At 36.6% G+C, this 26,987-nt stretch overlaps 1 protein-coding gene and 1 pseudogene across 1 annotated transcript in view; both read left to right on the forward strand.

Annotated features, from left to right (window-relative positions):
• Positions 1-26,987, forward strand: part of KCNH8 (potassium voltage-gated channel subfamily H member 8) — a 375,230-nt gene that overhangs the window by 288,213 nt on the left and 60,030 nt on the right. Inside the window, exons 8-11 of the mRNA XM_063115036.1 lie at positions 2,608-2,805; positions 15,824-16,023; positions 16,892-17,141; positions 25,987-26,201. Coding sequence (XP_062971106.1) covers positions 2,608-2,805; positions 15,824-16,023; positions 16,892-17,141; positions 25,987-26,201 — 863 coding nt within the window. The remainder of the gene's footprint in view (positions 1-2,607; positions 2,806-15,823; positions 16,024-16,891; positions 17,142-25,986; positions 26,202-26,987) is intronic.
• Positions 9,414-10,952, forward strand: LOC134391165 (corepressor interacting with RBPJ 1-like; annotated as a pseudogene).

Raw genomic sequence — 26,987 nt, forward strand, 5'->3', positions numbered from 1 at the left:
CTAAGTTTTACCAAGTCACACTGTATCACCACTTTCTCCTTCTCTTAAAATTCTGGAGCAGAGCTTGTTAATCTGGGTGCTTGGACCAGGCGTGTCTGAAAGGGCCACAGGATGCTATGAACTACCAGAAAAGTCACAAAATTATGTGTGTGTCTCCACATGCCTGTTGTTCTGGGTGGGGGGTGGGGTGGGAGGATGCCTTTCTCCAGATTCACAAATGGACATATAATTACCCAGATTTGAAGAACAACTTCCTCCTGGATTTCCTCCCTCCCTTATCTATTAGTTAGGAAGTGCTAAATTGTAACACATGCCACTCCTGGGTTCTACCAAATAAATTTTGTTGCCACCTTTCTATTTCCATTATAGTTCACTCCTGGCTTAATATTTTCTCTTATCTTACTGAATTTTATGCCTTCTGTGTCCCAATTTAAGTAACAAAAGAAAGAACAAGAAACCAGATATTATACACTAAACCTCTACCAGTAACCGTGGTTGGCATTTTCTTTATGTATCATCTCCTTTAATGCCACTACAACCCTACAAGTTAGATAGTATCCTTGTTTTTACAAATGAGAAAACCGAAGCTCAAAGAGATTAGTTATTCCCACAGCCTATAAGTGGCAAAGTCCAGATTTAAATCTGTGTTTGAATTTAGAGTTTATTTCTTCCCCCAAAGTCTTTCTGGACAGGGTAAATGGCCATACATTACTAATGGCCATCTTCTTTCATAACATATAACTCTTACATTTGATTATTGTTCTCTGTTATCAAAAAATACTTTCATTACACTTTGTGCATAAATCTAGCACAAATTTACAAATGCAGGTATTGCTATATCTGCATCAATGTTGTGGTATTATCTCAAACTATCACAGATGATAAGAACCATTTGCACATTCATTAGTGTATTCACTTTTAAAAATAACATTATTAAATTCTACTATTGTCAGGTGTTTTGCTATGTTCTAGAACATAGTGGTTTTAAGACCTACCTTCACATTAGATTCTACTGGAAAACTTTTAAAACATATCAATACCTGGCCTTGGCACCAGAAGTTCTGATTCAGTCAATGGAGATGGAACACAGGCAATGTATAAGCTTTTCCAGCAGCAGCCAACTTTGAGAACCATTGTTCTAGAGTAGTGATTTGTCAAAGTGTGGTCCCCCCAACCAGCAGCAGCAGCATAACCTGAGAACCTGTTACAAAGGCAAATTCTGAGATGTTTCCCCCCACATATGCACCTACTGTACCAGTACTCCAGGCGTAGAACCCTGCAAACTCTAACAGCTCCCCTGAATGTTTCTGATGCAAGCTAATGCATAAGAAACCTGCTTCTCTAAAAACACAGAATAAATAAGGTAAAGTACTTGCCACTAAATACTTCTCCTTGGTCTCAAGAAATTCCAAGTTGTTTCAAATTTGCATTTTTATTATCTAGCATAGTTTCACAACCTGTAAGTTTAGTGGATAATGATTTCTGTTTAAAAGTGCAACAGTTTTTCATGTCTCCTTGGGCAGCCATTGAATGAAGTGTTTGAGAGTAGTAGTTGGTGAATAACATTGATTAACAAAAGTCTTATGAACCTTATGGGCTAAACTACATTGTCATGGTATTTTGTAACACACACACACACACACACACACACACACACACACACAGAGGGAGAGAGAAAGAGAGAAGAAAGTTATAAAGTATAATATCATACAGTGCAGATATTTCCAATAAAGAATTTTAAAGTGGTCTTTGTGTTGTGTTTCATTCTAGATAATGCCATTATTACGTTATACTTGCTACTCTCTCATCTTTATTAATACAACATTTTTTACAGCTTTATGACAGTATAATTGACAATCAACAAACTATACATCTTTAAAGCATTTAATTTGATAAATTTTGACACATGTTCACTAGTATCATGAAAGTGTAATTAGTGAAATGGACAGGGGAAATATTTGTAGGGGAGCTTCCATTTCTATTACAGGTATTGATTACTTGTGTAAGTTTCCCCCCTCCGATTCTAATGGCAGAATGAGATTTCAGAGAAGGCTTCCTGATGAAGGTAACATGAGCTGAGACTTATAAGGCAACTAGATATCAGCCCAAGTAAATAAAAAAGAGGATTTTACAAAATAGAAGTAAAGCTCACCTCACCTATTTGACGTCTAGACTCTCGTGATTGTTTTTATTCATCACATAGGTTTTTGAAATACTTACTCCTTTGTTTCTTAAAATTCCGTTTGAGATGAGCTTAACAGGGTCAGTGAAATAAACAGCACTGTTAGTAAGAGTAGCAATCTCTGTTTCAATCTCTGAGGTTAGTTTCTTGCATTAGGATAACCGGTTTAGCTTTGACCACCAATGCACTTTCAAATGTGTGTTTCTCTGTTGTGGGTATTATAGAGAACCGTGTGCATAAAGGTGATATTTTTCCTTTTGTAGCAATGAAATCTAATACATTGCCTTTCACTTCCTTTTAACTTTTTTCTTTTTCCTCCTGAACAAATTATTTCATCCCTAAATATTCATTTATTGTTACCCCCATGTGCTAATACCGGGACTTTACTTTTTGTTCTCAAATTTGCATGTTTTCCTCCATTGCAGGTTGGCTCCATGAGTTGGGAAAGAGACTCGAATCTCCATACTATAGCAACAATACCTTGGGGGGCCCATCGATCCGAAGTGCCTATATTGCCGCTCTGTACTTCACCCTCAGCAGCCTCACCAGCGTTGGGTTTGGGAATGTCTCTGCCAATACAGATGCAGAGAAGATATTTTCCATCTGCACCATGCTGATTGGTGGTAAGAGAATTTTTACTTATAAGAAGAAAAGAAACGTGTCTGTTCGCTCTGTCCTAAAATACAATAGAGATCAATTTGTTTTCATGAAGATTCTAAAAGCACTCATTAGGAAATCAGTGACAAACATTTCAATATACATGAAGATTAGGAATGAAAGTCTGTGATGTTAACAAATTTCATCTTCTGGACAGATAAATAAACAACCATTTACCTGGTTTATTTTTAAAAGGCAGGCACTTTGTTTTCCTAACATGCTGTTTACCTCCTGTCGGGCAGGAATCTCAGGTCCTTCTGCCCCTTCCTGTGCAGGCCATGAGTCGGGTAATTGAAAGAAGATTCTCTCAGCTTTAAGCAAGGTAGACATACTTTATTCTTCAAATATGAGCTTCACAGACATGCTTTATTCTCAGACATGAGCTCTGGCTCTACTCTACTGACCCTCCATGCTCTGCCAACCCTTTGTGCTCTGCCGACCTTCCAGGCTCTGCTGACCAGCAGTTCAGAGCAGTTACATTTATACTTTCAGTACACAATAGCAGCCACAAACCAAGCATTACATAATTACAACAATCATGCTGAATCAGGAAATGGGCACACATGCACAGTTACACTACTTTTATAACTCGTTTCTAGCAAATGTGCTGAGTCTTGCCCATTTGTAACAGATGAGAGCCAAGAGATCCTGACTAAACTTTTCTGCTTTCCTTACACCTTTTGTGAGTTACGTGAGTTATGTGAGGTTTATGTTTCAAACTCCATTTTATAGTCCCAAACAGGTCAGTGTTATCAAATTTTATTAATAGTAATGCAGTAATTAAAGGTGTTCAATGGATCATTTGGTTAAAAGTAAAAATAAAAACCAAAAAACACCAATATAGTAATAAATAATTGACATTTCTTAATTGTTCTTATTTCCTACTCTCTTTACTAAGTGCTTTAATGCAATACCCTAAGTAATTTTTACAGCAAATCTATGGGGTTGGCATTAATATTATCCCACTTAACAAATAGACAATTTATTTTACTGTTTCCTCTTAACTCTAAACCTGCCCTTCTGTACTCTACTTTGTAATGCTGGGGCTTGTTCTCTGCAAACCTCATTCTTCTTTGTCAACTGACTTCAGTGACTTCTGCCAAAAGGGGACACCAGAAGGAGACTAGCAAGCAGGAGGAGGAGGGAAAGGACTGCTGTTCCTTCAGTGGAGATAGGTCACCTCAGCAGCAGCAGATGGTTTCAGCATTCAGCCTCTTTAGGCACTCCCAGAACCTGCCTCACTGGGCCCCCTTAGAGATCCCTGCATCAGGAGGAGGTGCCACCATGTCCAAAGCCAGAACCCTGACTCACTGAGGCTCCTCCTAAGCTCCTCCTCTGCGCTTCTGTGTTCTGATAACATGCCTTCGTCCCTTTGTCTCTCCAGCTCTAATGGTGGCAGAGCCTTCTGCAATTAGTACATCCATGTTACTGCTAGGCTCTGTTTTGGCTCATTCAGCCCTTCAACACCAAGGAAACCAATTCTCTATAATAAATTCCTGCAGTTAATAATTTACTATAATTTCTCCTTTCTGAGCATCCTACCTGATACAGGATTGATGCTATTAGTTTCCACATTTTTCAGATGACAAATCTAAAACTTGGAGAATTAAAGTAACTTTCCCAATACCACACAACCAATAAGTAAAAGAGGCAAGGTTTGAATACTTCTCTCTTTAAATACATAGAAAGAAACTTTACTGAATTATGAGACTGTGGTCATGGGGTAGTAGGAAATGTGGGGTCTACCTGGATCAACTAAGCATTCTTTCTAGACCAACTTTCTATTAGCCTTTTCTGCCATATAGTATATCCCCCAATGCCTGTATTAGCATGTTCTCTTAATGGCCTTAATTCCAGATATTACTTAGAGTTCCAAATCTTATAATAGAAGATGGTTCCTACAAGTTTCCTTGCATGGGAGATGTGATATGAGTATAGGGGACTTCACACTATTAGTTATCCAGCACACAGTAAAATCAGAGAGGTATATAACCAAACCTTCTCTCAAGGAGCTTATGTTCCAGTTTGGAGGAAATAGGCTGAAATATGTGAACAGAACTTTAGCAATACCAGGCAGTAAATGCTCAGTGCCAAATCAGTTAGGAATTCCAGAAGCAGTAAGAAGTGAGGGCCAGGGATCAGGAGAATTTCTTGGAAAGACAGTGCTTGTGGCAGAGTTGCAGAAGTAGCATGCTGGGCTGCAGCAATTTTAACAAGCTCTTAGCTGATGCTGAGCAGTAACAGCCTAGGAAACAGAAACAGGAATTCTCATTTTCTGAAAAGCTTCAGTGAGCCAGACCGCCTGGTGGTTGTTTCATATCCAGTATTATGACTTATATAATTTCCACTCTCCTTGATGGCCCATCTTTCAGCCTAGTAAAATGACAAGCATTTTGCAAATAAACACAGTCTATACTTATTTAATATTTGCCCATGTTTCTTCTACTTCTAATAGAAATGTTGGGAAATGCTCACATGCTCAAGGTTTATGCCTACTAATTTGACATTTGAAAAATCTGCTAAATAATTGAGCTAATTTCAATTGTTGATCCACTTACTATATTGTGAGTGGTCCTCAATCAGAAATTAAGACATAAACTATTCCCTGCTTTCACTGTAGTACACTGGTGACAAGGCCAAAAGATATGGGAAATAATATGATAACATCACTTTGTCACTTGTTTGTTAAATGGTTATTGAGCAAATTTCCTGATACAAAATCAGTACTCATTTGCAAGTGGCATTAAGACATTTAGTTGACTTGAGTAGCACTTAAAAACAATTGCTTTTGAATGCCAAATGGCATCTAAGTGACTTGAATTTGCTAGTTAGAGCTTCCCAAATTTGTGTTTGTGGAGAATAACTTTGTATTACTATGAAAATTACAGTAGGCTAAACGAGATGATGCCCATTTTTTAATATCCCTAATTAACTAATTACTTGCATAACACTGAGAACTAATCATAAGAGCTCACATTATTGAGTACTTCTTCATTTAATTCTTATAACACTGTGAGATAGAGATTATTAATATCCCTATTTAGACATAAGGAAGCAGAGATTTAGTGAGTTTAAATGGCAAGACTCAATAAGACCTGACAAACCTCTTGTAAAATATCCATTTCACTATATACTATACATTAATTTTATTCATTTAATTTATATAAATATGCACAAATAATTCACTTTCAAAAACATAAATATTAAGTATATATTGACATGGACCTAGGTCTAGGGTATGTTATTAGGAGTCCCCACACAAGGCTAATGGAATTAGTAATGGCAGGGATGCAATGTTTACTACAGAAGTAGGCAGTAGCAGTATTGAATGAGAAGGGGACTGCCATAACCCCAGGTGACAATCTAGGGCAGAGATACACAGAGGCTGGGTGAGGAGAAATAGGTGACAAAGTGCTGAGTGGACCAATCTGGGAACTCACAAGAATGTTCCCGGAAGTTGTACAGGTTTTATCTTTTATAAATATTAAGCTTCCATTTAAGGTACCATATAAGCATCTGTAATTATGGAATGTGCTAGTATATAGGAAGAATATTTAAAACTATAAGACAGAGATTAAGCAAAAATAATTTTGAAAAATACCTAGACAACTCTACGTGAACTTTGGGAGCACCTAAAACAAAGAAGTCATCCTAAAAGCTTCAGATGACTATTAGAATTAATAAGTCAATTTAGTAAGATTGTGTATACTACATCAATAAGCAAAACTAAATTGCATTTCTACATACTAGTAACAAATAATTAGAAAATAAAATATAAAAAATAATTATACAAACATCAAATATGTAGGAATGAATCAAATTAACAATCTACAATACTTCCACCCAGAAAACTACAAAATATTTGTGAGAGAATTTTTAAATTATTTAAAATAATGGAAGTATATACAATGGTAATGGTTGGTGATGATGGATTCAATATTGTAAAGATGCCAGTTTTACCTAAACTACTCTAAAGATTCAATGCAATCCCAATAAAAATCCCAGTAGATGTATGTGTGTGTTTGAAAATGGATGAGCTGCTTGTAAAAATTAGTGAACATGAAAAGAGCTAAAACTAATCAAAGCAATCATGAAAAATAACAAAATTGAAAGACTTGCACTACAGATATTAAGATGTATTATAAAGTTAAAGTAATTAATAAAGTATGTTGTTGGCTCACGAGTAGACCAATAGACAAACAGAAGAGAGTTCAGAAACAGGTCCACATATATATGGTTGCTTTATTTATGACATGGATGACACTGTAATGAAAAGGGAAAATGGGGGTACTTTCAATAAATGTTGTTGGCTCAAATGAATATATCCACATGTTGAAAAATAACCTTGACCCCCTCTTAAAGCTGTACATTAAAATTAATTCCAGATGGGTTTTGATCTAAATGAGAAAGAGAAAATAATAAAGCTTCTAAAAGGTAATATAAGAGAATATTTTCATTACCTTGGATTTGGCAAAGATTTCTTAAACATGATACAAAAGCCCTAAACATAAAGGAAAACAATGATAAATTGAAATGCAGAACTTCTCTTTATGAAAAGACTTTATTAAGAGTGTGAAGAGGCAAACCACCAGGATAGAAGAAGATGTTTGCAAACATTTATCTGACAAAGGACTCTTATCCAGTATATATAAAGAATTTTTACAAATCAATAAGTAAAAAACAGGCAATTGTTTGAAATGGGCTAAAGCTTGAAAAAGCACTTCAAAAATAGATTTCCAATAACTAAATAGAAAATAAATATATAAGAAGGTGCTCCCTTTTTTTAGTTTCATTCATATTTATTAATAATATTTTAAAGCCAAAACTCTTATGCACACACATGCATGCATGTGTGTGTGCCTGCTCTTATTAAAAATTCATTCTGCAAGCTGTATAAACATATCAAAAATATCTCCTACTTAGAAAGAACAAAGAAGACACATGTAACAATGGCAAGGATTCCAAGACATTAAGAGCATATTTACTTTTATCAAAGAAAATATTTTACTTTGAAGCTCTCCATGTTAAACATGGAAAATACCTAGATTACTGTAGATAAAAATAACCTTTGCATTTGACTCTGATCATCATTTAAAAGATATGTAAAAAGATTTAATGAGTATAGAACTGAATAATATACCAGTGCCTTTTAGAGTTGTTTTAATAAACTGATCATGTAACTGGAATAAGACAAGTTTGCTTTCTCTCCACTCTTATTAAACATAGTACTGGAAGCCAAGGCCAGAGCAGCTAGGCGAGAGAAAGAAATAAAGTGCATCCAAACTGGAAGAGCAGAGGTCAAATTGTACCTGTTCACAGATGACATGATCTTACATATAGAAAAACCTGAAGACTCCACAAAAGTTCTAAAGTTCCACTGTTCAGTTAAGTTGAGGGACACAAAATCAGTAGTGTTTCTATACACCAACAACGAAGTAGCTGAAAAAGAAATCAAGAAAGCAATCCCATTTACAACAGCTATCAAAAAACTAAAATGCCTAGGAATAAATTCGACCAAGGAAGGTGAAAGATCTCTATAACGAAAACCACAAAACACTGCTAAAAGAAGTTGAAGAAGAGCAAGTGCTCAACATCAATCGTCAGGGACATGCAAATTAAAACCAAAATCAGCTTCCATTTTATGCTTACCAGAATGGTACACTTACAAATGCTGGCAACCCTAAGGGTTTGAGAGGATATGGAACATCTAGAACTCTCCTATACAGTTGATGGGCATGTCAGTTGGTACAACAGTTTTGTCAGCATCTACTGAATTGGAACATACCTCTGTTCTGTGACTCGACAACTCCACTTCTGTGTGTATAACTAACAGAAATGCACACATATATACATCAAAAGACATACATATAGATGCCAATAGAAGCATTATAATAAAAATCTCAAACTAGAAATACCCAGATAACAGGAGAATGCCATTAATAGGAGAACACCCATTAATAGGAGAATAAACAGGTAAATCGTGGGATAACCATTCAATAGAGAACTATACAGTAACGAGAATAAATGAGCTACTATCTCATACAACCTCATGGACAAATCTTACAAACAAAATACTGAGCAGAGAAGTACAAAAAAGTGCATACTGTATGATTTTATTTACAGAAAGTTCAGAAGTAGGCAAAGCTTTGTAATATAATTCATAACTGTGGTTACCTTTGGTAATGGTTATGGTAGTGACTGTGAAGGAGACACACAGGACGCCTCCAGGATACTGATAATATTCTGTTTATTGATCTGGGGGGAGGTTCCATACCTAAGTTCACTATGGGAAATCTCAATGAGCTATACATTTAGTATTTGTTTAATTTTCTCTATGTGTGTCTTTGAGATTAATTTTATTTTGTAAAGTTATAATAGATGAGCTAAAAATGATATAACTATCAAGGGCAGGATGAGAAGCTGGGTAAATAGTAAGCTAAGATCTTATCTTTCGTATCAGATTGTTTTTAGGTTAGTCTTAGCAGTGATAAGTCAAGCAATATGAGTAAAATCATATTGTCTAAAACACTGGTCATAACCACAAGAATATCTAAAAGAGATCATTTAGGCAGTTCCGGGTAGGCGGGAGAGTTGTTTACTTTGCTCACAAATCTAGCCGCTGCCTTCCCCAGCTCAGGCTTCAAGATGGGGAAGTCCTTCGCCAACTTCATGTGCAAAAAAGACTTTCATCCCGCCTCCAAATCCAACATCAAAAAAGTATGGATGGCAGAACAGAAAATATCATATGATAAAAAGAAACAAGAAGAATTAATGCAACAGTATCTTAAAGAACAAGAATCATATGATAATAGATTGCTTATGGGAGATGAACGTGTAAAGAATGGACTCAATTTCATGTATGAGGCCCCACCAGGAGCTAAAAAAGAAAACAAAGAGAAAGAAGAAACAGAAGGAGAAACTGAATACAAATTTGAATGGCAGAAAGGAGCCCCACGAGAAAAATATGCCAAAGATGACACGAACATCAGAGATCAGCCCTTTGGCATTCAGGTTCGAAATGTGAGGTGCATTAAATGTCACAAATGGGGTCATGTCAACACAGATCGAGAATGTCCATTGTTTGGTCTTTCTGGAATCAATGCAAGTTCAGTTCCCACGGATGGCTCAGGGCCATCGATGCACCCCTCGGAGCTAATAGCGGAGATGAGAAACAGTGGGTTTGCACTGAAACGAAATGTACTGGGGAGAAACTTGACCACAAATGATCCATCACAGGAATATGTTGCAAGTGAAGGTGAAGAAGATCCAGAAGTTGAATTTTTAAAGTCACTAACAACCAAACAAAAACAGAAACTTCTCAGGAAATTGGATCGACTTGAGAAAAAAAAAAAGAAAAAGAGAAATGGTAAAAAAAAAGAAAAAGTTTCAGAAGAGCAGAAGTAAACACAAAAAAACATAAAAACAAATCTTCCTCCTCATCCTCCTCCTCGTCCTCCTCCTCGTCCTCCTCCTCCACTGAGACTTCAGAAAGCAGTAGTGACAGTGAGAGTGACAACAAAGAAAAAAAAATAGAAAAGAGGAAAAGAAAGAAAAACAAGTGTTCAAGGAATAACAACAGTGATTCTGAAGAGAAGGACAAGTCTAAGAAGAGAAAACTTTATGAAGAAACTTCTAGCAGTCACAGTAACAAGAAAAAAGCCAAGGAAAAGCCTAGGTTTTTAAAACAAGAGCATTCTGGGGAGAACAGCAAATGGAGCCATTCTGATTCTGACATAAAGTCCAGAAGCCGTAATCATAGCCCAGAGAAGAGAGAAGCTGAGAGAAATGAGCGGAGCTGCATAAACCACACGAGGGATGAGAGAAGTAAGAGAAGCCAGAGCAGAAGTCATGGTAGCTGTAAGCAAAGGGTGATAAGAAAAGGGCCACAGTGAAGTTCCAGTGAAGAACAGAATAGAAGAAATGATACCAGAAGCCATGGCACATATATATACAGAGGAGAAAAAAAGGCAGAGAGAGCACTCGGGATATAAGCATACTAAAGTGGCATAAAGAGAAAGAAGCAGTAGAGAGAGAATAAAGAGAAACTATGTAACAGTTACCTGGGAATAAAAATATCTCCACTTTCTTATTGAATACCTTTAGCAAGAGATAAACTATGTACTATTATCTTTCTAATAAAAAGCTCTATTTAAAAAAAAAATAAATAAATAAATAAGAGATCATTTAAAAAGTTGACTTTGGGGAGTGGAATAGGGGTGAAGGGATAAGTTTGGGGCTGGACTGTTCATCATAAATTTTCTAAACCACTTGCTAGCAATTATGAAACTTTTTAAAGAAAGTAACAAAATACCAGAGGTTCATTTCAGTTCCATAAATATTTATGGCACACTTGAATTATGCCAAGAGCTGTGCTAGATACTAGGGAAATAATGATGACTAAGACATGATACTTTCCTTCGAGGAGTTCACAGTTTAGTAATGGAAATAGGTACTTTAGCAGATGATGTTCTTTCTTTTTTTGTTGCCATTTTTCCTATCATAATGCACATTTATAAAAAGCTGGGAAATACACAAAAAATTAAAATTACACATAATTCTATCACCAAAAGATAGCTTTTCAGTCTCTCTCTCTCTCTCTATATATATACACACACACACACACACACACACACACACACACACCTATTTTCTGAAATATTTATATCTAACCACACTTTGTTTTTTGCCGCCAAACAAAATATATTGAGAACATTTTCTTTTTTTTTTTTTTCCATGACCGGTAAGGGATCGCAACCCTCTGCATGGTGTTGCCTGCACCAGGCTCAGCCAGTGAGCACCGGCCATCCCTATATAGGATCCGAACCCGCGGCCTTGGTGCTACCAGTGCCGCACTCTCCCGAGTGAGCCACGGGGCCAGCCCGAGAACATTTTCTTTAAAGGTTTTTCTATCATACTTACTAGTGACTGCCTGTAGTCACCTAATGAGTTTGCCCCAGTTGATAGCCTTGGAGGTTAGATAAAGCTTCCTAGTGAAAACAGTTCGTCACTGAGGACATGTCCAGTGTAAATGAAGCATTATTGTCATGATTCAGTCAAGGCTTCCCTTGGGTCCCTCTACCCAACACATAACACCTGACAACTTTATTGGACCCATAAATACCTGACCCTTTATTGGACACAAATTCAGGCTGTTCTTAAGATGTCTTTACAATGCCATTTAAACTGATTATTTAGTAAGTGTTCCTCACTTGCCACTTCATCTGCCATCTGCTATCCACAACCCAGTGTACTTATAGCAAAGAACGGAAAATTCCAGGGCAGTGAGGAGGTGGGAAAGAGGAAAGCAGCTAAGATTACCCAAAACCTGAGCTCTTGTCTCCTTTACACTAAAAGAAACTAGCCTCTACATAGACTCCAAAGCCACTGCAAAATAATTGGCTAAAGAAATCAACAGTGATGTTATACCCCAGGAAAGAAATGTCGCCCAAAATCCAGGGAAGGAAAGAAAAAGGGAAGAAAAGTGGAAAAAGAAAGGAAAAGACAAAAGTAAGGAGAAAGAGAAAAGAGAAAGAAAACCAGGCAGTCTTAAAGAAATGCTTCTTTCATTTGAGATGTGCTTACTTTTTCCTTAGATCCCAATTTTTGAGGTTCCTCTGAAGACCTGATACTGAGATGAGATTTTACTAAATGCATTTAATACAAAACTCTTACACAAAGAAAAGGAGCCTCCCCCACACTCGCAGGTCTAGCACTCAAGAATGATATACATCAAATTTGTTAAGAGTAAAGGAAAAGTGAGTGATAATTTCCAAACTGACCTGGATATAGAAATTCTTGAGTCAAACTTTCATAGCAGATGGAATGATTTGTCCTGACAGTTACACACAGTCTTTGCCAGGGTAAAATGATAACCAGTGACAGAAAGACCATAATAACTTTGGAAAATGAAAACTCTGAGAGCTAGCTTTTTATTTTTTTTAACTGCTTAAATTAGAAGTAGTTGTCTATGCCGAAATGAGACTTTGAAGATATTGTGACTCAAATATAGACTAGTACTTTCCAACAACACTTATGAATGCTACAATTAATCCAGTAATTAATTTCATTGATAATGTACAATTAGGAGGCTAAATGATCTGAACATATTACTTCTCTAACTTTAAGTGCTTCACACATTATAATTAAGCAAAGCAAAGTTAAAATCATACACATAATTAAGGAAAGCAGTGTTAAAATAAATGAAATAAAATTGTTCTCTGTACTCAGTTTAATATCCACTAAAAGACTGTTATATACTGTTAAAGATGATAAGCTTCCAAACACTTAGCCTACAAGTATATTAACAGAGCCTGCAATCAGTGTTTAATTCCTTTGACTTGGGACAGAATCAGTTCTTTTCTTTGATGGGTGTTTATAAAAAATAGAGGTCTTATCTTCCAAATAAAATATTTAAGCATAAGGACTGTTGTGCTTCTAAAATCATAGGAGAATGAGCCTCTATTTAGAATCTACGAAGAGGTATGGAACATTAAGTTGTTAAGTGATATACATTTTTCTTGGGATATTTTTGATCTGTTGGGAGACATTTCATTTTTGAACATTTAGGAATAATACATACCCACATGTATGTGGAGGTAGCAGGCACTTATTGAATATTTCTTGTTTCTTTCATCAAAAAGTGATTTGCACCAAGAACCACTCTTAACTATTTAAGAGGTTGCAGGAAAACAGTACATCTGGGTCCTTTTCCCTAAATTTTACTCTATTGAGCATACTGAAAATTCATGATAACACACTTTTTACTTTCATGGGAAAAAAGACATGAATTGAGCAACCACTATTTTTCACACATATACTGGTCACGTATGTGTGTGTATGTGTGTGTGTGTGTGTGTGTGTGTGTATTTATATTTATATATATGTATGTATGTATGCTATCTCTTTGAATCTCTAACTAGATGTATGAATAAGTAAGGTGACTAGTATGCTCATTTAACATATAAGAGAAATGAGTTCATGTAAGGGAATTATGAAACTTGCTAAGTTCGTAATTAGGAAGTGGCAAAGCCAGCAGTCAAATTCAGACCTGTTGGATTCTGGATACCATAATCTCTCTGCAACATTATATTGCCTCCTGTATGTGGACCCTAAGTTTAAGCCTATTCTAGTAACTTTTCCAAAGCACTGAGGCTATGTTATTAAGGGAGTGACTTTGTAGTAATTGTGATCTTTATTCCATATAGAAATGATGATTTATAACATGGAAAAAAAGTAATTCCAGGTTAGGTTAGAATGAATCTAGTATGGTGTTGTTTGGTAATTTCTGGTAAAGGTATGGGAAAAAATTTTAATTGGGGCTGTTCTAAAATATTCAGAAGAGTAGATGGAAGGACATGTTGACACATTTGCAATAACGTATTCATTTTGATCTAAGAAACTTTAGACATGTTCCTTGGACACTGAGATTTTGATACAGGGATATTTTGATAGATCCTAATACTAATAAACAAACTCCCAAACTTTGAGTTTTGGGGTTTTTTAGCTAAAAACTACTAAAACAGATCATTTCATTCAACCCCTGAGATTCTTACCTCATTGCCAATCCTGCCCCAGGAGGGGGATCGGGGCTAGGAGCTGAACGTCACTTGAAGTTGGTGTGCCCATAAAGGTAAATGTGTCTGGCCCTCAGCTCTCTCAGTTTAGCAGCCCCAGGTAATTCCAAGGCTTTCTTGGTTGTCTGCTGGTATCTGTATAGGCCATTCCAGTTCCATTCTGCTAATGATTATTGAGGACAAAATCCTGTCATGACTTCTCCGACTTCAAATTACTTAGCTACCCCCAAGGTGGGCAATTCCTGGAAAGTGAGGCCCATCCTCTCACTCTGCTTTTCTCCAAAAGAAGCATTCCTTCCCAATCCTTCCCACCCTCAAATTCTGGTGAACAAAGTCTTTGATCTCATTACACTTTGGTTATAGTTTGGGGAAGGAAGAGACTTAGTGAGAAAGTAGGGATTAAATACTATCTGATGGATAAACCTCAGTGAAACAGGAATCCCGTACATAAGAAGTCCCATAGACATATATGTGCCGTGCTGGTGCTTCTCAGTGTGGCATAAATGACTGTAGGTGGAATACCTGTTTTTCTCTGTGAATTCATTTGTTTCTTGTATGTTCTCAAATTTTCTGATATCTCCATGAAAATTAAAGTGGCTGCAGAGTTGGGCTGGTTGGGGATTAGAGCCATATTTATCTCAGCTTCAGATTCCTCAAGAAATCTTCAATTACATTTTTTAACAACTTCCTCAATACTTGTATTAATATAAATGTATCATATTTAATATTATAAAACTAATTTTAAATGATGGCTATTGGAGGTGAGACTAAAATTCTCACAAAAGCTAACCAGTTATAATAAAGTTATTTAAAAAATTTATTTGTTATTATAATTAAAATAATTATTAAACTATAACTTTATAGCTCTTTCTGTTAAACTATTAAAACTATTTTATCAGGGCCGAGCCCGTGGCGCACTCGGGAGAGTGCGGCGCTGGGAGCGCAGCGACGCTCCCGCCGCGGGTTCAGATCCTATGTAGGAATGGCCGGTGCACTCACTGGCTGAGTGCCGGTTACAAAAAAGACAAAAAAAAGAAAAAAACTATTTTATCATAACTATTAAACTATACATAACTATTAAAAATAGGGTTCAAAATAAAAGTTTGTTATAGCCAGAATGGCAGCTAACAGATTGAGTATGGGTCATAGAGGACTGTTTTACATATTATTGATTATTTTTCAAAGGTATTTTTACTCCGATCAAGCCATGTGGAATCAATATGACTGCTTCAGGATGCATTCTGTGACAAAGCGGCTGCACCAAAATGCTTGTAGCAAAATAGCTGTATCAACATGGCCACATGATCATGCTTTGCTCTGATCCAAGATATAAAGACTATAAATTTAGACTTAAGAGGTGGGTTCCTCCATCATATTTATCTCCTATTATATACCGTGTTGTTCTCTCCAGCCTTGATGCATGCGATGGTATTTGGAAACGTGACGGCGATCATACAGAGGATGTACTCCAGATGGTCCCTCTATCACACTAGAACTAAGGATCTGAAGGACTTCATCCGCGTCCATCACCTGCCCCAGCAGCTCAAACAGAGGATGCTGGAATATTTTCAGACAACTTGGTCAGTCAACAATGGAATCGATTCAAATGAGGTAACGTTCATTTCTCATATTGACATTTTCAGGCAGGAAGTACATATTCTAAGGTAAAAGCAAGATACTCTAATGCAGGTTTCAAAAGTGAAGAATACACCTACCAATTTCTTTATCTCTTCATTTTTTAATCCCTCATGAAACTTAATCCATCTTCTTTCATCTGCTTTGACATATGTTTTCCCAATGTCACTTTGGATTGACTCTTGTTTTACATTAGCTTGATACTTTAGTCAATCAGGTGGCCTTATTTTCATTCTCATTGTCCCTTTTTGAAGAAAGTAATTCTTATGACAGTTTAATAGCATAATTTGGGGTAATTATATTGATCAAGCTTACGTTTGTCTTTAAAATCAATAAAGTAAAAAAAAAAAAAATTCCAGTAAAGGTATCTGTGGACTTTCAGAAAACCCCATACCATCACTGTGAAAAGGGTATCATATTAATCAGCCAATCCTTCCAGCAACCCATCAACCAAACCAGTAACCAGCAATTGAAGAGTGATTACTTGGTTTCTTCTCTCTTCATATGATCATGGCACCAGAGGACACACATGTGTACAAATTCTATATCTTCTGTACTGAGGAGGAGTCTTTGTGAGAGGCACAATGAGTTTTATGTTTTCATTTGAGTTCTTTACCAATATGTTGTGTTTCTCCAGACTTATTGTCCACTGATTATTCAGTAGCACATAACAGAGGTCACAGCCACTGAAAAATCTTTCCAGGACTATACATACATATGTAGATTTCTTCTTCTGTACTCTAGTAGGCCAAACAGTAGGAAGAACAATCCTGTTGTCTTGCAAAGTAAATCAATTAGACTATACTTACCCCAATTTGATTTCCTCCTTCGTCTTCTCTGACAGCTTCTGAAAGACTTTCCAGATGAGCTGCGTTCTGACATCACTATGCACTTGAACAAGGAGATCTTACAGTTGTCCCTTTTTGAGTGTGCCAGCCGGGGCTGCCTCAGGTCTCTGTCTCTACACATCAAAACCTCTTTCTGTGCTCCGGGGGAGTATCTTCTGCGTCAAGGGGATGCTTTGCAGGCCATCTACTTTGTATGCTCGGGCTCCATGGAAGTTCTTAAAGACAGCATGGTGCTGGCTATTCTTGGTAGGTTTGGAATAAAAACCTTCTATGAAATTTACTCTGGAGCATAAATTAAGGAGATGAAATGGGGGAAAAACATGCTAATGAGAGTAGGAAAATTACAGATGAATATGTGAACTCAGGATTATTCCTCATATGGGCTTAATTTGCCTAATTGTTATATCTAACACATCATTTGACTCTCATAAAAAATCCAGTGCTATAAATATTATCCCCATTTAACAAATGAATAAATAGTACCTTAGTTAATTTAACTTGCCTAAATCACATGGTTAGAAAATCAACTCAGTTCTTTTTTTATGTCTAAAGCCAAATTATGAGTCATGATGTATGCTGCTTCTTGGTAAAATAGCTGCTCAGTATTAAGAGGATACTTCTGTATCTTTGTGAAGAATCAATCCAGAAATCACAAAAATTAAGCTTTATCTGTACTAGAAATAGAGCAAAAATGATTACACTTCAGGAATAAGCTCTCATAGCAGTCATTAACCTGATATTTTCAAGGTAACTATAGGCCCTTTCTACTTCCTGAAAGAAAACTCATAAGACAGATTGTAATTTTGTGCCACAAAGTTGACCCCAAATATTAAGACATAATTGGTCGTCCTTGAAAGATAAAAGGCAGCTGACAAAAGATGGCATTGAGGGTTAATGTAGAAAAATGTCTATCCACAATTTTACGTGAGCTGCTTTTAAAAACCAATCTCATTTGTTTATTTATTCAACTAATACTTAGAAAGGGCCTATGAATGAATCAGGAACTGGTCTAAACACTGAGAATGCAGCAGAAAAGAAAATGGCCAAAATCCTTGCCCTAATGGAAACTAAACTCAAGTGGAGGAAGTCATGGAGGTTTAGACCATGTGGGGTGGTAGCAGTGATGGTGAAAGGTAGGCGAATTCAGGATATATAGTCAGTCGTCCCTTGGTATCCATGGGAGATGAGTTCCAGGGTCCCCCATGAATACCAAAATTTATGGATGCTCAAATTCCTATATAAAATGGCTTAATATTTGCATGTAAACTATGCACATCCTCCAAATATTGGTATTAGGAAGTGGGGCCTTTGGGAGGTGATAGATCATGAGGGCAGAACCTTAATGAATAGGATTAGTGTCCTTATGAGGCCCCAGAAAGCTGTCTTGCCCTTTCCATGATGTAAGAACATAACTAGAAGTTACCGTCTATGAATCAGAAAGTAGGCCCTCACCAGACACCAGCCTCCAGAATTACGAGAAATACATTTCTGTTGTTTGTGAGTCACCCAGTTTATTATATTTTGTTATAGCAGCCTGAATGAACTAATACAGTGTGATTATCCCCAATTAATGGTGAATAGATGGAGGTTAGTGAATGGTGAAAGAACATGTGTTTTTCATTGTTTCCTGTTAATTTCAGATTACCATTTATTTAGAAGTTTTGGCTCAGATCTTAACTTACTCCCTTATGTTTTTCTCCTTAATAGAAAGGCACGGAATATCAACTAAAAGAGTTTACTCTCAACTTGGCCAGTTCATTATCAGTGTTAGAATGAAGCTCCCTGGGGGTGGAGGGGGTAGAGGGGGAGGGAGCTTCCTGAGATGAGAATTTAACACTCTTCATTTCTTCTTCTCAACTTTGTGTAGCCTTTCTATCATTTTGTGATTCTGAATTATAATGGACAATTATTTCTATAAGTAAGGCAACACCTTTCAATAACAACCTTGAATGTAAATGAATTGATTTTCCCATTTAAAAGCTAAAGAATGGCTGAATGGATTAAAAAACAAAACCCAGTAAGAAACTCACTTCACCTGTAAGGACAAACATAGACTAATAATGAAGGGATGGGAAAAGATATTCCACACAAATGGAAACCAAAAGTGAGCAGGAGTAGTTATACTTATATTGGATAAAATAGACTTTAAATCAAAAACTATAAAAACAGACAAGGAAGGGCATTATATAATAATAAAGAAATCAATTTATCAAGAGGCTATAACAATTGTAAATATATATGCACCCAACATAAATGTGCTTAGATATATAAAGCAAAATATTAGTGGATCTAAAGAGAGAGATAGACTCCAATATAGTAATAGTTGGGGACTTCAACATCCATCCCTTTCTATGTAATAGAAAGATCATCTAGACACAAAAATAAAAAAAAATTAAAAAAAAAAAAACACATTGTATTTAAACCACATTTTAGAACAAATGGACCTGACAGACATTTACAAAACATTTTATCCAGTGACTGCAGAATACAGAATACATATTCTTTTCATCAGCACATGGAACATTCTCCAGGATAGACCACATGGTAGGCCACAAATCAAGTCTTAACAAATTTTAAAAACAGTTGAAATCATATCAAGTGTCTTTTCAGACCACCACAGAATAAAACTGGAAATCAGTAACAAGTAAAACTTTGGAAACAGTACAAATACATGGAAATTAAACAACATACCCATGAATGACCAATGAGTCAAAGAAGAAATTAGACAGAAAGTCAAAATATTTTTTGAAACAAATGACAATAGAAGCACAACATACCAAAACCTGCAGAATACTGCAAATCTGTACTAAAAGGAAGGTTTATTGCAATAAGTGCTTATGTAAAAAAAGTAGAAGGATTTCAAATAAAAAACTGAATGTTGCACCTCAAGGAACTTCCCATACTCTTATTTAATATAGTACTGGAAGTTCTAGCCAGAGCAATTAGGCAAGAAAAAGAAATAAAGGACATTTAAATTGGAAAAGAGGAAGTCGAATTGTCCCTGTTTGCAGATGACATGATCTTATATACAGAAAAATAAAAGTGCCACCTGAAAACTCTTCAAACTGATAAACTAATTCAATAAAATAAATCCATGTGTCTACAGCTAACTGATTTTTGACAAAGGTGCCAAGAACATACATTGGAGAAAAGACAGCCTCTTTAATAAGTGGTTCTGCAAAAACTGGAAATCCATATGCAGAAGAAAGAAACTAGACTGCTATCTCTCAACATATATCAAAATCAACTCAAAATGGACTGAAGACTTAAGTGTAAGACCTGAAACTATAAAACTACTGGAAGAAAACAGGGGAAACACTCAAAGACATGGTCTGAGCAAGAATTTTATGGAGAAGACTTCTAAAGCACAGACAAGAAAAGCAAAAATAGACATATGTGATTATATCAAATGAAAAACCCTTGCACAGCAAAAGAAACAATCAACAGAATGAAGTGGCAACCAGTAGAATGGGAGAAAATATTTGTAAACTATACATACAACAAGGGATTAATATCCAAAGTATACAAAGAATGCAAGGAACTCAACAGCAATAAAACAAATAATTCAATTTTTTAAAAAATGGGCAAGTGACATGAATAGACATTTCTCAAAAGAAAACATACAATGGCCAACAGCATACAAAAGAAATGCTCACATTGCTAATCATCAGGGAAATGCAAATCAAAGCCACAATGAGATATCATCTCACCCCAATCAGAATGGCTATTTATCAAAAAATGATAAATGGTGGTGAGTATGCAGAGAAAAGGGATCTCATACACTGTTGGGGGAATGTACATTAGTATGGCCATTATAGAAAACAGTATGGAGATTCCTCAGAAAACTGAAAATAGAACTGCCATATGATGCAGCAATCTCACAATCCCACTGCTAGGTATTTATCCAAAGTTAAGGAAATTAGCATACCAAAGACATATCTGCAACCACTGCAGATAATAAACATCTGCAAATGTTTATTGCAGCACTATTGACAATAACTAAGATATGGAATCACCATAGGCGTCTATTGACAGATGAGTGAATAAGGAAAATATGGTATATATACATAATGGAATACTAGTTGGCCCTGAAAAAGAATGAAATCTTGTTATTTGCAGTAACATGGATGAGCCTGTAAGACGTTACGTTAAGTGAAATAAGCCAGACATGAAAGATAAATACTGCATGTTCTCACTCATATGTGGGAGCTAAAAAAAAAAAAAAAAAAAAGTCCAACTCTTAGAAGTAGGGAGTAGAATTGTGGTTACTTGAGACTGGGAAGAGAGGGGTGGGAAGAGGTGAGTTAATGGACATAAGATTACAGCTAGATAGGAAAAATAAGTTATAGTGGTTTACAGTAGTCTTATCTATAGTTAACAATTTATTGTAACTTCTCAAACAGAAAAGAGAAGCTCAAATGTTCTTAGCACAAAGAAATGGTAAAGTTTTGAGATGATGAATGTGCTAATTACCCTGCCTTGATCATCACAAATTGTATACATGTATTAAAATATAACTCTATATCCCCTAAGTATGGGTAATCAATATGTGTCAATCAAAAATAAATTTCTTTAAAAAAATCAGTCTTAAAATTGAAAAAAAAATATTTGTGTGGGTTTCCTTGGTACCACTGTAAGTTTTATGTTCTATTGACACAGCTTTCAAGAGGGCATCTAGCCACTTTTTAGTATGTATGGTTTTATACAAATGCAAGCAAAAATAATGAACTATTTTAAAACAAACATAATGTTAGATTCTTACTATAATTGGGGTGTATTTTTAAATTTGGTAACTAGGGCCGGCCCCGTGGCTCACTCGGGAGAGTGCAGGGCTGGTAGTGCCGAGACCACGGGTTCGGATCCTATATAGGGATGGCCCGTGCGCTCACTGGCTGAGCATAGTGCTGACCACGCCGTGCCAAGGGTTGCGATCCCCTTACCGGTCAAAAAAAAAAAATTTGGTACAGTTTTAGAATGGAACATGAAGGGATCATTTATGACACTGGAGCAAAATAGATACAATTTATTGGCTTCTATGTAACTGCCATTGCTTCTAAAACATAATTCAATTGTTTTTTCTTATTATTACAAAAAAAATCTACTTACTGCTGAAAGATTTAATCCATTGCCTTTTGCTTCTGGCCCCAAGTTTCTCCATAAATTGTGATTCCCATGATTAACATTTTCACATCTTTACTTCTACCATGTATAAAAGTGATTTAAGTGAAAATTGCCACATGACTATTCTAAACACCAGTATATGATGTTGAAACCAAACCCAAACAAAGATAATAAACTATTAATATTTGCTCTCTGTGATTAACAGTATTTCAATAGAGATAGATTATTTTACTTTCCCGATGGTCGTATAGGGCTAATTTGAATCAATACCAGCTTTGATGAACTTAAGCACCTGGTTTCACACTTGCTCTGTAGATACTTAATACTTGTTCACTCTGCCAATGAAATGAATTAATATACAATGTTGTGAGAAAGAAGTATCACCAAACAGCTGTCAAGCCATAGACTTATTAAAACAACTCCATTTTCCAATCAATACATGAAGACATTCCTTAATCTGATGCCTGGAGAAGCAGTTGTTATAGAGCAGGAATTTGTTATAGGGATAGTATCTGTTTGCCTTTTTCATCTCAATTTCATGATCAGGCAATTGTGTTTTCCCCACCAATTTCTTCATTGTTTTTTTAATGGAAAATGACAAGGCACCGATAAATGCTCTCTTCACAAATGGCATTAGTCTGCCTAATTATAATTAAAATTAAGTTATAGTTCTAACCTGGATGGTTTGCAGATGCATCCCATAACTTTTTTTTTTTTTGCAAAGGAAGAATAACTAATTAGCAAAGATCAATAGTAAGATTATGAAAAATGGAGACCATAAGGCATCATAGAAATCTTTCTTTACTTTTAGAAATAAGAATATTGAGATGCAAAGTAATTAAGAAATTTAGATTGAGGTCCTAAATCTTGACAGTGAGAAAACCACAAGACTGTAAAATTAGCGTGGGTGAGAGCCATGTTGGTATTTATCAGAAACTGCTCAGGTGTTCTGGTCAAGATGTCAGAATAGATGGTCCCCAGCATCATTCTCTACCACAAATCAATGAATTTACAACTATAAAAATATAACATCAGCCAAGTTGGGGCCTCTGGAGCTCAGGGGAAGAAGAGGAGAGACCTACGGAATTCATGGAGGTGGGAGAAACCAGGATGAGAAAAAGAAAAGACTGCTCTGAGCATTTTAGGTCGCGGCCACTTTAAGTCTCGAGCTGCTGAGCGCAGGGAGCAGGAGCCAGCAGAAGCCGCAGCTGTGCCCTTCAGATGGAGTTACTTGGAGGTTGCAGGGGAGACGAGGGCCTTGGCGGCCCCCAGGACAACAAGACCACTAATAGGATTCCCATGAACCCACGCAGGAGCAAGGAGCCAGAACAACTATAAAAGGGGAGCCATTCAGAGGCCGGTGAGTCAACGCAAGGGACCAGCACAGAGCCTGTCCCATGGGAAGTGTTTGGAGCATGGGCAGTTGGGGAGATGGGCCCACCAGGAGAACACTGGGACACAACAAGGACAGACGACCTGCCCCAATCAGCACAAGACCATTCAGGGGAGACTGGTCGGGAATGCAGAATTGCATGGGGTGTGGTTTGATGAAAAACCTCGGGCCCAGGTCAGAGTTTCTACGCAACTCAGGTGCATCTGGTCTCTGGAGAGCCGGAAGTACTTATAAGGTCAACCATTAAAACCCGAGCTGCACAAAAAGCCTTCCCTAGGGAAACAGCAGCAAAATAGCAATTTAGCTAAACCACACAGCTCAAGTCACCCATTTAAGAAGCAAGCAAAAAACAAAAAATTAGTTCCACCCCAGGCACACCACAACCACCTTGGGGCCTGCCAGGGGACATGAGCCATGGAGCCAGGGACTGGACCCCACTCCCACAACCAGGCACACCACGCCAGCACCTTGGGGCCTGCCTGGGGACCCGAGGTATGGAGTCGGGTGCTAGACCCTCCTCCCAAACCCTGGCTCACTGTGTCAGTACCTCGGGCCGCCCAGGGACCTGAGGCATGGATCTGGGAACCAGACAGTCCCCACAACCAGGCACACCACCAGTGCCAAGGAGCATGCCAAGAACATCACCTCTATGTGGGTGGCTCACCACAGCCACCACCATAACCATGGCTGCCACAAAAGTGGCTAGATGCCACAACCACCATGCAGATGGTCCACCAGCCATTGGAGTGCATTGATACAAGGAGAGTCGCCAGCAGAAATAAAGAAGAGGATGTCTCTCTCCACAAAGTCCGTTTCAGAGTGACAGAAGAAGCATCTGCTCTATGATAATATTGGGGGACCTGATCACACCTCTCAGCTTTGGACAGATCATCTAGGCAACAAATCAACAGAGTAACCATTATTCTTTCAGAAGGAGGGAAGAAATCTAGGGTAATGTGGGGGGAGGGGAGAGGGGGAGGGGGAGAGATTGGACAAGGAGAATAAAGAATAATTACTATTTGTAACAATATTTATGCTAGTAATATTGATAAAAAAATCCAACAATGAGACCCAGACATTAAAGAATGTGTCTAACAAAATAAATAAATAAAAGAGTGATACAGAAAAGAAAAAAAGAACCTGCTTGTCAGGGCTCAACACAAGGTCCAGCACACATAGTCAGTGCTCCATAAATATTCATTGAATGAATAAATAAACTGGAATTCTTTCTGGGGAGCCAGGTTTGGCAAGATGTCGGTGCTATTTTTATAGCTAGTGTTCATTGTGGCTAAAATAGCCATACCATAGCAACCCAAAGTATGAAAGTATGACGACCCTAAAGTTATTCCAAGCACGAGTTGCTTAACAAAGAATGTGAATGCTTGTTGTATAAGACACTGCATCATGATAAATTCTCCTCAAATATACCAAATTTGAAAATTGGTGTATTCAAGACATCCTGGCTATATATATCTTGCATCAGTACCCAACTTTGAGTTTTCAGCAATAATTTAGATTTCTACCAAAATATGCATGAAACAAAATTTTCAAGTTTATCTGTACTGGTGACAGCAATAAATCCAATTTCCATACCATGTGGTTATTTATCATCTCTTAGTGTTTATAAATATAAATTTTAGTCAATTTTTTTTCTGTCAAAATAGGCTAAATTTTAAGGTTAAATCCAGTATTAATTTGAAAGTAATACCTAGATATAATTCAATAATTTTAAAACCCTCAATATTGTTGATCCATAAATAGTTATGCATATCTCAGGAATTCATGGTTAATCTAGTATCTTTCCTTTCACTGTCAAATTCAATAGAACAGACTTTTATTGAAGCCAGCTACATGCCAGGGACTTTGCTTCCACAAATGTTGGGTACAATAAAAAAAATTTTAGAAGTTAAAAAATTACTGAATGGGGTGTGGGGGGAAATCTATTCTAATAATATTCCAAATATATGGTTTTCTTGGTGTTTGCTGTTGTTCAATTTTTGGTTGTTGGTTCCTAATAAAATGGATACAAGTGGCGATTAAAAATATATGCATTAAATCCTAGGCCTGATACTATTTGTGGACAAGCAAAGACTCAAATACTCCTAAGTTGTAGCCACGAATCTAATGCTAAGGCCCTCTGTGAAATTGGTTATATTACTTAAACTTTTATCCTAAATCTGTGTAAGAATTGAATAGATTTTCTTTCATATCTTTCACATGGCTGCTGGTAAATTAATGGCTGTGTCTAAAATAAACCAAAGTTGAAATCAGTTTGTTGTTAGCACTTACAGTTACACTCACCTTTGTTTTAATTCAAACTGATACAAATCAATTTAAATATTTTAAAAATTCAAATAAATTGTCCAATATTATCTGATCAGCAACTTTAAGGAAGCAAGCTAATTCCTAGACAGGTGAATTCCAGCCTAAGACTGGTAGGCAGAGGTACTGAAGACAAAAAAATAAGAAGTACAGGGTGTGGGATCGGGCACAGATAACCTGAACAGAGTAAGATCTCTCTGTGTGTTTAAAATAATGTTGGTGTGTTTCTCTTTTTTCATTTTTCACTGTTTCTAGGGAAAGGGGATTTAATTGGAGCAAATCTATCAATTAAGGACCAAGTGATCAAGACCAATGCAGATGTGAAGGCTTTAACCTACTGTGATCTCCAGTGCATCATCCTCAAAGGACTCTTTGAAGTGCTAGACCTTTACCCAGAATATGCTCACAAATTTGTGGAAGACATTCAGCATGACCTCACATACAACCTTCGAGAAGGACATGAGAGTGATGTAAGTCTCATTTCTAATTACTGCTGAGACCTAGTAACCCTAGAAGGCGTGGAAATCATTTATAACAGTAAAGGCAGATGTCATGCCCTCACTTTAAAAAGTCTGAATACATAAGGTATGATCATTCAGCCACTAGTTGAGCAATTAAATAATTAGCTAGAAGCCAAATCTGGAGTCTGTTGTCAACATTCTAGGAAAATGCTATTTATGGCATTGATGACCTCTTAACTCAGTTTCTTTCTTGTTTATTTTCATGTACTTATAACCAGAATCAATTCCAATGGTACATAACATTTAGCTAGAGATGCGTGATTTCTCCAGAATTAAAGATTTCCAGATAAAGTTTATGGTTCGGACTTTGCTGCATTTATAACTGTTCACTGCTCCAATTGCTTGACATGGATTTTCCTTAAAAATAATCTTTTTGTAAAACAGTACCCAAAACAGTCTATTTTAAAATGACTAAATATGCATAAAAGGATTCAAGCCAAGGATTGTCACACTTAAAGGATAATGAACATTTTATGCAATTATATATTTGCTGCATGATTCAGTTTATACAAACAGCTTTCCTATCAAAATATGTACCATGCTGCATTCTGTGATTAAGCCGATCATGAACATGACTTCATTAGATGTGTCAGAGAGACAAATGATTTAATAGGAATGATTGTTGAAAAGCAAGCCAGAGCATGCATAGTATTGTGTAATAACCAAAGCCTTAATCTACTATCTTGAGCTTTGTCCCAGCTGTTTGCAACACTCAGTTTTTTTCCCCAGGAGTTT

The sequence above is a fragment of the Cynocephalus volans genome, chromosome 11 (assembly GCF_027409185.1).
Source record: "Cynocephalus volans isolate mCynVol1 chromosome 11, mCynVol1.pri, whole genome shotgun sequence".
In the NCBI taxonomy this organism is placed as follows: Eukaryota; Metazoa; Chordata; class Mammalia; order Dermoptera; family Cynocephalidae; genus Cynocephalus; species Cynocephalus volans.